Below are 15352 nucleotides of genomic sequence, written 5' to 3'. Positions count from 1 at the left end.
TATGTTGCTTAGAAGCCACATATTTTGCCTTAACCCTTACAATACCACTACCGTATGGCATATGGTACAAATTGGCAAGCTAGCATACCTGCACCGTATGTGATATCGCTTAACCCTTCTTCTAGAAGGGCATATCTATCAGTATCAGCCGGTACTGCCATCTGCATAAAATCCAAGATTGCAGCAGCCAGGAAAAACAATTTGGCTGGATGAAATGGTTCAGCAGCTCGTATATGATGCTGACAGGGATACTGGTGACTTGGAATTTGGTAGTGGACAAACAACGAATATGACAGTGCAGTTCAAATGATGAGACTTAGTCAGAAAATAGGTTTAGTGTCGGCAATGATTTTGATGATGAAAATGAAATCAGTGACAATTTTTTTAGACCCTGTTGATCCGGTTGTCATGGCAATGGACACCGATAACAATAATGAAGTACCAGAAACTGTCCATCCTCAAGGTCATATATATTCAAATTATTTGTCTTATTTGTAAGCCAAAAGTTTATCAACACCATGTTATACAATGTATCAGTGTCAAATAGGTAGGTAACAATTTTCTGAGGCCTGAAATTATACCCCACTGAAACCCCTTACACACGACCTTCCAACATATCGGTGGAAAAGTGCGTAAGTGAGTGGAAAAATAAAATTTTTTAGTTCTATTGCTTTGAAATTTTTACTTTATAAGGTAAGGATATATGGCATACAATTTCAGTTGAAATTAAATAGATTAGTGCATTTTCCTGGGAGACAGATCAGTTTATCTGAAACTTTTTTGTCATTTGTTTTCATGGCAGCCATCTTGGAGTATGTGACCTTGACCTCAAGTTTACTTACATCCAAATTATTTATATTTACTTTGTTGGCCCAAAAGTTATCAACATGCTATATGATTTTTCTGTGTCAGATTCCTTGGTAGGCCTAACCATTCTATGAAGCCTCAAATATACCCCTATAAACCCCTAAATTCCCTCCGGTACAGCAGCGGAGACACTATGTGGTATTGAAAGGGTTATCTGAGTTGCAATATTTTATTCAGATACTGAATGGTGTTCTTAGTGGTGTTTTTGTAATGCGTTGTATAAAAAGAATCCATGCTAAAATCAATGATTGCCTTAAAGGTGCTGAAAAATATTTCTTTCAATGATTTTAATAGTGCTATGAAACCATAGAAATATAAATGAATTTGACTTAGTGTGCCTGCGGTGGAAGACTAGTACATGAAGGAACTGTCGTTGTTGCGTATAGTAAATTACGAGTAGAACGTTTATGCATGATGTGTGTAGTACGTTGAGTGTGACTCACTCGTGGAGTATCCTTTTGGCGTCTTGAGATAATTTCATTATCGACTTGAGTTCACATTATTGTTGGAGAATAGCCTGCCTCGCTTATTGCTTCAAAAACAAAGATGTTTGCTTTCGAAAGTTTTTATTTATCAAAAGCGGCAAGAGCGAAATGTCCTTGTGCTATCGGGTCTACCTGTTTCTTTGAGAAAAAAAAGCACAGAAAAGCGCCGTAATGTTTCATTCGGCCGATTTTATACATTGGTTTATGAGTTTCGAATCTAAATCTATAGGAAATATTCAGTTAAATCAATGGGAACTTAGTTTGTTACAATATACTCCTTTCGACTATGTAAAAATAGTCAGGCCTATTTGAATTAAATTTTATAGTCTCATTTGAAATTTCAAACGTATTTGTGAACGATATACGGAAAAAAATGCCACCGGTAAAAATGCGACCGACGATTTTTTTCAACAGTTTCAAATGAACAAATATTGATAATAATTCCACAGTTTATTTTCAGACAGAATAATAATTTGCAAGATTAACAAGTAATGTACATTTTTCGATTAACAAGTAATATACAATGATTTCTTTTCAACAGTTTAAAACGAACGAAACGATTATAGTAAAATTCCACAGTTTATGTTCAGACATTACCTATTCAGATTATATACATGTTCGAAATTTGATTACTACTTTACTACTGACCATGAATTTTATTTTTATTAGGAATAGAGGCTAATAGATTTTTAGTAATTCGTCGGATGACAATTCTGATAACAATTCCACAGTTTTTTTCAGACAGACTAATAATTATGTAAGTAATAAGTACACGCTAGGGGTAATAAACAATATATAAAACCAGCCGTAAACTTAAGTGGGGAAACTTAGGGGTACTAAAATACAGCCAAATACAATAGTAAGTTGGAAATTCAATTGAAACATCATTGATAAGATGAATGATAATTACAGTCAACTTAAATCTATGTATGTAAATAATTTTTTCCTGGTTTCCTACTATTCAAAAAGTGGCATTTTTTTCCTGTTGCGAAATTTGGTGGCATTTTTACCGAATCCGGGTAATAATGCCAGAAGTAAAAATGCTAGAGGCAAAAATGCCAGAGGTAAAATCACTTCATAAGTAAAAATGCCAGAAGGAAATATGAGGGAATTTAAGCGAAGAATTTATTTAGGTACAATAATAGGTATGATAATTAAAATCAAAAAGTTTTCGACGAGTTAGTTTGCTGTAATTCATAACATCAAGCAACCATTTGATGAATAGTTTACAAGTTTTTGATACACTTGTTTCTTATAAAAATGGAATCAATTTACCCTTCTGGCATTATTTCCTCGGGCATTTTTATACCCCTGGCATTTTTACCTCTGGCATTTTTATTTCTGGCATTATTACCTATGGCATTTTTACCTCTGGCATTATTACCGCTGGCATTATTACAGCATATCTTTTTACCTACAATCTTTGTGAACATCAGCTACAGTGCTTCAAGTTCAAATTTGAACATTTTTATGGACACCCATGCCTATCAAACTGCTGTGGAAAAATGATTGAAAAGAAATTATGATGGTCCCCACAGGAATTTGACTGCATATTTCCGGCAAAAGCAATCACTTGGTGGTCAGATATCACTACCTACCCAAAATGGATAGTGATCAAGGGAGGAGCCCATACCCTTGCAGAATCTGAATAGTTTGATCATTATATAGGGTTTAATCCATTTGGGACACATCGATTGCTGAGTGCCCTTTGTTAAGTCAAATTAGGGTTAATATCAAGTTCAAACTAAAAAAAGATCAGCTATTAATATTAGTGAGAAATTTTCTTGAAATTCTACCCTAACCATGATATACCTGTACAGCGGTGCGTGTGTTTTGATTATTGATGAGTAAATAAACAATGTTGCATCCACAGGTACAGGTACGCTACTCAAGAAAATTGTTTTACGCAGTGGAGATATTGATGGGTATAGAATTTAAACAGGGATGGATCTAGAATAATTGGAAGGCAGGGGTTCAGAAGAAAAGATAGGGCATTTCTCGGATATAGCAGCCATGTCAATGGCCACCAGCAGATTCCTCCCTCGGTATTAGATATCTTTGAGGAAGTAAACCGGAAAGGATGCAATTTCAAAGAGGATGAGTGTAAAATATACAGTTTCCACGCAATCTCTGTTTTAAAGAAAAGGGCAACCTGATATAGGAAGGCAGGGTCGGGATCCCTGAGACCACCCCCTGAATTCGCCCTGGTTTAAACTTGAATCAGATGTGTGAAGAATATCAGATGTTTTTGTGGAGGTATTGCAAACAATGCAGGTTAATCGGAGGTGTAAAAAGTGCTCTAATGGCTGCACTGCCGTTATGGACATTCAGGCCCTTGGGAAAAGATGATGAACTATAACGAATGATATCAATGTTGATTTTCTTATAGAATAAGGGAAGTTTCATGAAACCCTTTAATGGAAAATTTGAATTTTCTTGTTTTCAGGCGTACAAAAATTGTTGAGTTCTTTGAGCCAAATACGAACAAAAAGCGGCGCGAAAGATGACGACGTTAATTTCCTGCAAGGCTATTTCAAAAGCGAAGACTTCACGTCGCTGTTGAAGGTTCATCAACGTATGGCGGATCTGGACGATCGCGAGCTGAAACCGGATACCGAGAAAGCGGCGTCAATCGCTGCTGAGGCTGCGGATCATTTACATTGCCATCCATTCTCGTCGGAATCGGTGGAATTGTTGAAACTGCTCGAAAATCCACATATGAAGGTACTGCGCCTTTATAAATGGTTGAGACTATAGCTGCGTTCACACTAGGATTTCAGTACGGTACTAAGCAATCACACTTGGAAATTATTCGAGGCCTATTCGCGGCTTATTCAGTTCCATACTGAAATACGCGGCTTATTAAGCGCGGAAAGTGATTCCGCGCCGAAAACCCAATCTCAGTACGAAACTGAGCTGGCTGTGTATTTTGACTGTAGTGGGAACGCAGATTCGGCGAGTATTTACATCTGCGTAGTAGTACAATACACACAACACTAATTACACTCCCCTCTATCGGCACACCGGGTGACTGCTATACTGGGTTTACTAAGTGCCGAATTGCCGACTGGTAGTGTGAACGTAACTGGCTGTGTAAGCGCCGTATTTTGGTGAATTCGGCACCGACAAAGTGCGGTACTTCATAAGCGCTGTATCTAGTGTGATCGCGGCTTATTTCCAGTCTTGAGTATAAATTGCGTGAACACCCACAATGCAGATTCAAGAAACAATAGTTATTGTTTTATCTAATTAGAATAAAACCATAATTATTGTTTCTTGAACCTGCATTGTAGGTGTTCACGCAATTGTACTGAACCTTATTGTAAAGCATTTCTTTCTTCAAGCATTTCTTTCTGAAGAAAGAAAGCCTAGCATGCATAGCACTTAAAAAAAACAAAAACATTTTCTGGCTTGTTTCGTCGCTCTGAATGCGGAGCCCCCCCCCCTGAAGCATTGTTTGACACTTTCTCAAACATATCAGTTTCACAAACACAAATGAGAAACATTGTTTCATTTGCTGTTTGTGATGTGAAGACTACGGTATCTAAAAAAGAAACACTGATGAACAATATCAGCATTGACAACGAGCGTATCACATGACTGATTGATATCACTGCCTGTTTGATATCATATGATACAACTATATCTTACTTCTTCTCATTGCTAGTGGTGCTAGGTGCATAGAAATGCATAAACACAAAATATGTTTCTGGTTTCGTGGTTTTTTTTTCGCTGTACATGTTAGGCTTAAGCAATTCGCTTTACAGAGCAGAACCAATGATTAACAATTTTAAATATATCTCGGCAAATTTTGCCAAAACAAATCTTCAATTGAGTTGGTTGGAAATAAATTTGAATAAAAATTCACCGAAGTGAGCCAATTACCGAAATAATCATACTGGGAGAGGCAGTGCCCGTACAGCTCCAATTATGACTATTATATATTTTTCCCATTTTTTGGTGAAATAACTGCGAAATCCCTCCATTCATGCACCTTCGGCTTGAAGTACCAATTGGCCTACTAGACATTATACAATTTTACGCAAGATTCCCTTTGCACCATTATTTATGACTGATTTGATTTGAAAATAGATAAATGCTGTTCATGCGTGCAATATTAGATTTATGTCTTCATGAAATCATTCATAATTTGGATTTTCTAAACCACTGATTATGGGACAGAGACGACCTTCATAAAACCACCTTGAACCTTCCTTCTATTCTCTAACTTGATGTCACATTCAGACATACCCCGCGATCACACGAGCATTTTTGGGCCGAGCCAAATTTGGCCCGTAACAGCAGTTCACACGGGTACCAAATGGGCCTTGGTCAAACTTGGCCGGACCACTTCACTTTGTTTGAGCATTGTTTAGTTTCGAGTGAATGGTTTGCGTGTGAGTGTTCTCTCTAATTTGGTACGTGCCAATTTGGCCCGGGCCAAATCGTCTCTGTGTGATCGCGGCTATACATGCACGTGTACCTGCCACCAATTTTGAATGTATACCTCAAAAATTATGTCCTAGACTCTTTGTCTTAAGCATTTTAGACCACTTCCTTAAAGTGGACATAATGTCTCTAGACTCCTATTTTTTGTTGCAGGCTCTGATGAGTGCTCATGATCTCGTTGCTCAAAAACATTATGGGCCTTCGTTACCAGATATTCCTCATGAAGTCGATGAAGATGACCACGTTTCGATCAAAATTGTGAGATTACTGAAACACAACGAACCACTTGTAAGTATTATGTAATCAATCAATCATATTGTCTAGAAGGGTCTTCTTTTGATTCCTTCAAAAACAAGTGATCTCGTTTCCAGCTGTATCGGACCACCTCGGTGCATGCTAATCTGGAATTGCCAGATCGCTTTATTTTCTGAAAGACTACTTTCAAGGCGTTAATTTTCTTACCTTTGTATTTAAATTTTGGTCGGTTTACATTGTGTCCATGCCTACAACTGGCTGGTATGTCTTAAAACATCCTTCCGGTGCATTAGATGGACAGTTAGATAGATGGACAGTTGAATATTTCGGGGTCGTAGGGAAACATTTAGAACTAACAGCTGTTGACATGCATGCTCTGACGATCAATAATCTTTATACCACAGGGTGCTACGTTAAAGATACTGGGTAGCGGTGCTGTTTTGATTGCGCGTGTGATGCATGGCGGTGCCGCCGATCGCAGCGGTCTCATTCAAGCGGGTGACGAGGTAGTTGAAGTGAACGGCGTTTGCAAGAATAGCAGTGATCCGCAAGCATTTGTAAATACTCTTGTAAGTACTGCCGGTGTCATCATTGTCGTATGCAAGGGCACCAAACTATGGAACTAGTTCCAAACGGTTAACATTTTTAGCCATCTTTTTCATCATGGGATTAATAACTTCTCACTGTTTTCGATCGCGGACGTTGAAAATTATCGGTTGAGGCATAGTAGTTTTATCGAACCACCAAACGAAATGAAGCCTGTTTCAGAGTGATTGCTTTTAAGGGCCTGGTTTCATAGACTAAGTATCAAAGTTATCCCTTGGGGTAAATCCTCAATCTGGGTGACAACCTCCATAGTAACAATGAGAAACCATGGTTATAACTGACAAATTTCAAACTGTTCCAAGGCAATCTTTCTTCCACCTCTATGAAACCCAGCCCTGGAAAATTAGCTGATATCGTATATATAAGTGGGATAGACATGTTCTTAGAATCAGACTTTCAATTATTAACAATACTTTGGTATTTTGGTACTTAGTCAGATATATTCCTTATTGAACCAGAATTTTTTGTTACGATTTTCAGACTAGTATAGCGGGTCCTCTGACACTGAAACTCGTTCCAGCTGATGAAGTACAAAAACAACAAGAACGAGAAAGCAAGGTAAGAATGATTTATAGTACGGAAACATATATTGTGGATACAAAAAACCGAATTCATATAAATCATATATTAGAAAAATTGTTTTAATTTGAACTTTTCAATTGTTAAAATCATTCACGATTCAACTAGGAATGTTGCAATCAACATACAAGCTATTGCAGCATTTAAACTATGTATTCACGATTCATTTGACATTTTTTCAAGCCGCGTTGGTTAAATTTTTGTACAAGCGGGTCAAACTATTCTGAATAGGTAACGAAAATACCATAGACGTTCCTTTGGAAATTTTATACCAATCGATGTGTTCTCCTAAGTGTTTTTTGTTGTACCGCACATTCTCCAGTCTGCCCTGTCACATGTTGTGTCTTATGTCTTTAAAGAAATTTTCATCCTGTTGAAATAAATGCACGGTCGAGCTAGTATTTTAGTTTCACGAAATGTTTGATAATTGATACACAAACTACTACGTGTTCTTATTATCGTTATCATCTTTTTATTTAGTTGATGTGCCCTCACATTTTATACTTCGATTCTGTGTCAGGTAGAGAGAGAGAGTTGTCTTAATTATTAATCAAGGATGGCTGATACTAATTTCAAGCTATCTCTATATGCATGTTTCACTCGTGTATCGTCCGGAATGTACAATGTACACGTGTACTACATAGCTATGTCCATTTTGCTTATGATATGTGTAGATACTTGCAAAAGCCTATGATTCCACCTTGATTCGCGCCGATGATTGTCTTAACATGTTCAATATACAGTGTCACTGTGCTAAATGCTAGGTACTGTGACCATTGCCATTAATCGAACTATGTCTGTAGATATAAACAGGCTTGTGTGTTAGAACATTAGACGTGCTTCTACCTGTTACATACCTGTGAGTCTTGATCATGTTTTTGATCTAAATGAGCTTTGATGACTAGTTTACGCTTAGAATATATCTGGTTTGCTGGCTATATTTGTGTTTTTTTCTAAGTGAGAGTAGGCTAAGAGGCTAGGTTTTTAAGGCTTTATTATTATTCAGAGGGTCTTTATTCATCGAATACTACTCTATAAGAATAACACAAGGTTGTATATAGATGTACTTGGAATGACCAGTGGTTTTTTGGCTAGCCTACATGTGATTGACATATACCAGTATTATACTTAACAATATAATCATGTCATATCTTGACTGATGAATGAAATAATGACAAATACTGGTAGCACCATAGCTGCATTCATACTAACTATTGATAGGCGTTATGATTTAGCTCGTACCTAGTATGGACCATCCTCCCTTGGCAGGGATTCGAACCCGATGGCATCACTACACTCAGCCACGGCACGGACCCCTGCCACACTAGACTGGTTGCGCAGGTACATGCGCAGCCGCACGAAAACTTGCGGCACCAATCAGATTGCGCGTCGTATAATCGCTGAAAACTAGAACTATGCATTCACATTTGTTTGTGCTCACCGATTTGTTATATTCAACACCGTGACTGAAAGGCAATTAAAAGCGAAGTTTCTATGACATATCTCTCTCCAGATGTATTATTTGGTTGGTTGGTTGGTTGGTTGGTTGGTTGGTTGGTTGGTTGGTTGGTTGGTTGGTTGGTTGGTTGGTTGGTTGGTTGGTTGGTTGGTTGGTTGGTTGGTTGGTTGGTTGGTTGGTTGGTTGGTTGGTTGGTTGGTTGGTTGGTTGGTTGGTTGGTTGGTTGGTTGGTTGGTTGGTTGGTTGGTTGGTTGGTTGGTTGGTTGGTTGGTTGGTTGGTTGGTTGGTTGGTTGGTTGGTTGGTTGGTTGGTTGGTTGGTTGGTTGGTTGGTTGGTTGGTTGGTTGGTTGGTTGGTTGGTTGGTTGGTTGGTTGGTTGGTTGGTTGGTTGGTTGGTTGGTTGGTTGGTTGGTTGGTTGGTTGGTTGGTTGGTTGGTTGGTTGGTTGGTTGGTTGGTTGGTTGGTTGGTTGGTTGGTTGGTTGGTTGGTTGGTTGGTTGGTTGGTTGGTTGGTTGGTTGGTTGGTTGGTTGGTTGGTTGGTTGGTTGGTTGGTTGGTTGGTTGGTTGGTTGGTTGGTTGGTTGGTTGGTTGGTTGGTTGGTTGGTTGGTTGGTTGGTTGGTTGGTTGGTTGGTTGGTTGGTTGGTTGGTTGGTTGGTTGGTTGGTTGGTTGGTTGGTTGGTTGGTTGGTTGGTTGGTTGGTTGGTTGGTTGGTTGGTTGGTTGGTTGGTTGGTTGGTTGGTTGGTTGGTTGGTTGGTTGGTTGGTTGGTTGGTTGGTTGGTTGGTTGGTTGGTTGGTTGGTTGGTTGGTTGGTTGGTTGGTTGGTTGGTTGGTTGGTTGGTTGGTTGGTTGGTTGGTTGGTTGGTTGGTTGGTTGGTTGGTTGGTTGGTTGGTTGGTTGGTTGGTTGGTTGGTTGGTTGGTTGGTTGGTTGGTTGGTTGGTTGGTTGGTTGGTTGGTTGGTTGGTTGGTTGGTTGGTTGGTTGGTTGGTTGGTTGGTTGGTTGGTTGGTTGGTTGGTTGGTTGGTTGGTTGGTTGGTTGGTTGGTTGGTTGGTTGGTTGGTTGGTTGGTTGGTTGGTTGGTTGGTTGGTTGGTTGGTTGGTTGGTTGGTTGGTTGGTTGGTTGGTTGGTTGGTTGGTTGGTTGGTTGGTTGGTTGGTTGGTTGGTTGGTTGGTTGGTTGGTTGGTTGGTTGGTTGGTTGGTTGGTTGGTTGGTTGGTTTGAATAGATCTTACCATTTTAAACATTCAAAATCATCTAGTGTGAACGCAACTTATTTTTCATTTTAACTGTACACAGTGGCTGGCTATCTATCTTCAGCCAGCAATTATACTCTGTAATTGGCATGTTACCGTATCCAATTGCCTAGCCGTATCCAATAAGCCTAGTCATATCATTGAATCGTATTTCCGGTGCATAGTGTGTTTAGTTTAAACAGCTTTGTGATTTATCTATTACAGATGATCAACATTCGCACTTGCTGCACATATAATGCAACCGAAGACCCACTCATTCCATGTAAAGAGGCAGGCTTATCTTTCAAAACTGGCGAAATTCTACGTATTGTAAATCAAGATGACCCATTATGGTGGCAGGCGCGAAAAGAATTGAGCTCCAAAGTTGGACTGGTGCCCAGTCGTAAATTGCTGGAAAAGTGAGTTCTCTACTGTTGTTTGAAATATCAAGCTTTTGGTCGACACAAATTCTTTGGAAAGAGTGGAACAATGTCTTTTCAAATTTTTTTTGAAAAATTTAGTCATTGAATTCTGCAAAAGAATATCCAAATTCGGCCAATAAATTCTAACTTTAATAAGATAAAAACCCACTATTTACAGATTAAAAGAATCTAAAAAACAAGAATTTATTTATTCAATCTAAAATATATATAAGACACGACGTTTCGATCTCACCCTAGAGATCATCGTCAGGTGTCTCTAGGGTGAGATCGAAATGTCGTGTCTTATATATATTTTAGATATAATAAATAAATTCTTGTTTTTTAAATTCTTTTAATCTGTAAATAGTGGGTTTTTATCTTATTATCCGTTCACCACGTTTGAGTGTGGTTATCGTTCTATTAAATTCTAACTTTGCTTGATTTCGTAGGCGGCAAGCAGCTGCGGTGAAACCTTTGCCGAAGTCGGGAATACATGTTTTCAAGGGAACGAAATCCAAGATCCCATTTAAGAATGGACTGTTTAGCCGAGGATCAAAACGAAGCAAAAAAAATATCAACTGCATCCAGTCTGAAGGTAGGGTTATCAAAATCATCATTTTTGGATCCCCAATTGCACGATAGGTTGATATGTGTGATACATGCGAAAAAGTTTGGTTAAAGTATGTTTAAAATGCTCCCTCAATATAGTGCATTCAATAGCTGTGCCACCTTCATCAGATCAGTCCAGAAAAAACATAGCTAACAGTGGCGGATCCATGGGGGGCATCGCCGGCGCGCGCCCCCTTTTGCAAATTTTGTTATCGCACTTATCATAAAACGTACGTTTTCTCACCTCACAAAAGCATCGGTATTGTATATAGGCAAGACTAGAAAATGTAACAGCAATCACATTGGTGATTAGGCCAGCGCGGTGCCTCCTGATAGCAGGTTATTCACCTGTTTAAATCTTTTTTTATACCCGGTACCGGACATGCCGCGGCCACGTATCATGCCACGTGCGCAGTGATAATCGCCGGCCTTTCGACCATAAAACACACGCAGAACTTTCGTACTTTAAGAGTTTATTACTTATATCACAGATTTAAAAGAGAAAACGGTCTTAATTTTAAATTCAGACATTTGAATTTTGGGTCTTAAGAAGATTGTCTCAGAATGAGTGTGAGAAGCAGAAATATCGAAAATTTCCGCCTGCGGCGCCGTTGCTTCGCTGTAACGAGGCCAAGCGCCCATCACGCATCCACAGCTAAGGAGATTATTGAGATGGGCGCCCCTCTTTCCTAGAATCCTGGATCCGCCCCTGGCTAATGTGATGTATTAAAAGACTTGCTTCTCAATGTCAGAGTTTCCAAGTTTAAGAAACATCTTCTAGTCCCAAAACATCTGACTTGCGTATATTTGACTCTTAGTCATGTATTGATATTTACAGATGTTAATGAGAAGGTTGTTGTCTATGAAGAAGTATTCAGGTATATAGCATCAGAGCGCAGTCCTCGTGTGATTATCCTGATTGGGCCAACCAGAGAAGGATGCAATGAAATTGCCAGACATTTTGTGACCACGAATCCAGATCGTTTTGAGAGTCCACTTTCATGTAAGTTTCCATCTGCGTATGAAAATCTGCAGGCCAGTGGTTATAAGTTTATCCTGCGTTTTTTATACCAAAATGAAAATAGAGCTAATATGCACTATGTTAGTCAGAGCTTGTGATATCAAATCGAATCGGTTAAGCTTATAGTACTGTCTGTTCTTACCTTTTATTCGATATCAGGTTAGCAATTGGCTACTTTACACTATTCTCATTTGAAGAAACGATTTTGATCTTAACTCTTTGATTGGTGCTCATGCGCTTGATCTTCTGGGTTCAGATTACTATGCTTTGGCAAGGATCACAAGAATTCTCATTTAAAAGGGATCATATGTATAAATATTTTGACGACAATCTAGATATGGAATAGCAAGGTTCAGGGTCCTATTCTAGAAAAATCCTTCAATAATTTACACATCTCTGGAGCTGCAAAACGTTTGTGCTGATCTCCCTTTGGTAATGCCCATTTTGTCACTTCCGTGAATGAATGAAATGTAACATGCAGTGTAGATGATGTTCTTATATATGTCTTTATTTTTCTAGATACCAATCGTCCACGTCATTCAACGGAAGTTGATGGCATGGACCATAACTTTCTGAAAAAGGAGGATATGGAAAAAGAGATTCTAAAACATAAGTAAGGCAAAACTCTGTGTTTTAATCGATGTCAGGGTTGCATCATTCGCTCCATTTACTAATCAGTTTGTTAACATGTTTGTGCAGATTTCTGGAATATAGCAAATACCGTGGTTATTTATATGGAACAACACACCTTCAAGTAGAAACTATCATGAAACAGATGAAAGTGTGCATTTTAAACCCTCGTCCTCAGGTACCCTCAAATAACCTCGACTTGCATTTTAATCATAACTTCGTTTCTCTTCCCAACCGAAAAATCTTCGATATTTCAGGCTTTGCAGGCGCTACGTAATGCCGATCTGAAACCGTATGTGATCTTTATCCAGCCCGAATATCTAGAAACCTGGTCCACAGTCGACGCCAGCTCTCGTATGACCAACACTGATTTCATTGAAACGATGGCCGACCTAGAAAAGTATTCGCATTTTTACGACACAACCGTCGAATTCACTGATCTGGGTACAACGGTCGAAAAATTGAAATCATTGGCAAAAATGATTGAAGATGAATTTCAATGGGTTCCAATCCAGTGGATGTTTTAAATTTGAATAAGGGGCTCAATCTCAGAAATATCACTCCCATTGTCCACCATATGTATTTAGTTCAGTAGAGTTCATTAAGTACGTATGCAGAACATGAGGTGGTCCCAATATCTAATGTTGAGACGTTGGGTGAAATAGCAAATATGTGTTTCTGAGGATGAACACCAACAAAAATGATAGATATCGTTACTTAACGTCATCTGTCTTAAAATACTCTCTCTTTTTCATTCATTTTCATTCAGCAATATCATTAGAAATATACGCCATAAGTCAATGGCTACGTAGCTATATAGGCAGATCATATGCTTTTGACTTATCGGGCCCAGCTACATGCAGCTTGCATACGCACTTAATGAACTTAATAATTCCTGCTGAAATATTTTTACATCATCTGCTTGATGCAAAATCATGGATTCGAATCTAATTTTGAATTTATCTTCATATTGTTCAAATGAAATTTGAGCCTACCTCTTGCAAAAATGGAATGAAATGTGTTTAAGTTAGTGCATTTATATGATGTAAGAGTGTTTTAAATAAACATCATCAGAGACGAGAAGTTTCTCATTTCTTTGATGATGAGGTTTTTGTTTTTAGATTATCAACTGTGGGTTTCGTTTACCCAAAATCAGTAGAACATATGTATATATTTTCACTGAGATTATGAAAACAGGGCCTCAAGACCACAGTACCTTTGGTCCACTCGTCTCCTAGTTGGCTGCCAACGTGTTTAGATGTATTATTGTTATTACCTTTTCTCGTGAAATTCCCTGTTCTCGTCCTGTGTACGTGAATTTCTCAAGTTCTAGATACCTGTATTTAAAAAAACTTGAGCTTCGATATATATCGACTGAGCTTCTCTGATTTAGGATATGGTGCGGCGACAATCATATTACTACAATTAATCATATTCATAGTCTTCAAAAGACTGCTCAAATCAGATATTTCTGGACCGTGCATATTTCTCAGAATTGAACGATATGTTAGTTCAATGGTATGTAATTCATATGGATCTGAAGAATATCTCAATAAACATCATAACAAAGAGTTATTCAAGTTGATCGGATCCGAGTTTAGTGAAGCCTACTGTACAATGTACATTGTACTTGCTAATCATTCTGTAATTTCTGTTGAGAGCTGTTCTTTTTTAACCGTAATTTGTCGATTTTTCCGATGAAGATAGAATATCGACCGACTCCGGACATTTTTTTTTCACTTGCTTGAAATAAACAAGAATGATGAATTGTGTCGGCGATCTTGATGAGATCAATTTGTTGCCTACGTCGGACATGTTCTTTAATGACCTATATATACTTATGTTTTATTATTTGATACGAATGTGTTCAAACTGTCATTACAGTTTTACATATGCAACAAAGTTTTGTGGCATTACAATGTTTATATATGAGATTTGATAATTTTTGTTATACTGTCATGATACTTTAGATGTTGAAGTGTTCGCCATTTTTAACATGTATTTTTGACTTACTAGCAAGTAGGTTATTATCAATGGTCTAGAGTATGAACATGACATCATGATATCACTATTCCCCCCATGCAGGCATTTGAACCTGACAGCCATTTGTATGCTGGTATCAATCTGCAGTCTGGACCCACTCTTCGGACCTCTGGTACTTTATGACCATTCTTCCTTCTTTTCATTGTTAAAACATAACCTGGTGTCAGGACATCGGTATGTTTTATCACCACACTTTCAAAAGGTGTTCCGCCTCAAGACTTCACCACTACGTTGGTGAATTACTGTAGGGTCAGTTCAAGGCTACAGATTGATAGCTGCATTAGGCACCAGTGGAGGAAAATACGAGTCATGACTCTCCCGCGCGTAAATAATTGCAGGTAGATAAAATACGTTAATTTTTCCAAAGAATATAGGTAGAAGAATACCGAGTCTGTTCCTTTTTGAACATTGTTTTCACTTGTAAATTGTTTACATTGATTTTGAGATTTTAATTGTAATGTTGTGGGGATAGCGGGAGAATGAAAGGTAGTAATAGAGAAAAGTAGAACCATTTTGGCCTGGAAGATAAGCGATATATGTTAAGGCCGCCAATTGTTCCATAATACCGGGTAAGCTATTTCAGCGATGACCTGTGAACTTTGCGTGAAGTTTGTGGGATGATTTTCAGTTATCGTATTTCATGGTTTATCCTGAGTACCATCATACTATCTATATTAGATTTGGAAATAAATTTTA

General features: G+C 38.3%; 1 protein-coding gene across 4 annotated transcripts in view; it reads left to right on the top strand.

The window, feature by feature from the left end:
- The window catches only part of LOC141900271 (MAGUK p55 subfamily member 7-like), a 25979-nt gene extending 10627 nt beyond the window's left edge, over window positions 1-15352 (top strand). For all 4 annotated transcript variants that reach the window (XM_074787077.1, XM_074787086.1, XM_074787100.1 and 1 more), the window contains 10 exons: window positions 3799-4076; window positions 5955-6089; window positions 6461-6625; window positions 7143-7220; window positions 10157-10350; window positions 10803-10948; window positions 11801-11965; window positions 12503-12596; window positions 12683-12791; window positions 12871-15352. In XM_074787077.1, the coding sequence (XP_074643178.1) occupies window positions 3799-4076; window positions 5955-6089; window positions 6461-6625; window positions 7143-7220; window positions 10157-10350; window positions 10803-10948; window positions 11801-11965; window positions 12503-12596; window positions 12683-12791; window positions 12871-13140 (1634 nt within the window). In that variant the 3' untranslated portion in view covers window positions 13141-15352. The remainder of the gene's footprint in view (window positions 1-3798; window positions 4077-5954; window positions 6090-6460; window positions 6626-7142; window positions 7221-10156; window positions 10351-10802; window positions 10949-11800; window positions 11966-12502; window positions 12597-12682; window positions 12792-12870) is intronic.

This window comes from Tubulanus polymorphus, chromosome 1 (assembly GCF_964204645.1).
Source record: "Tubulanus polymorphus chromosome 1, tnTubPoly1.2, whole genome shotgun sequence".
Taxonomy (NCBI): domain Eukaryota; kingdom Metazoa; phylum Nemertea; class Palaeonemertea; order Tubulaniformes; family Tubulanidae; genus Tubulanus; species Tubulanus polymorphus.
The sequence above is the reverse complement of the archived record's forward strand: the minus strand, read 5'-3'. Positions and strand labels throughout refer to the sequence as shown.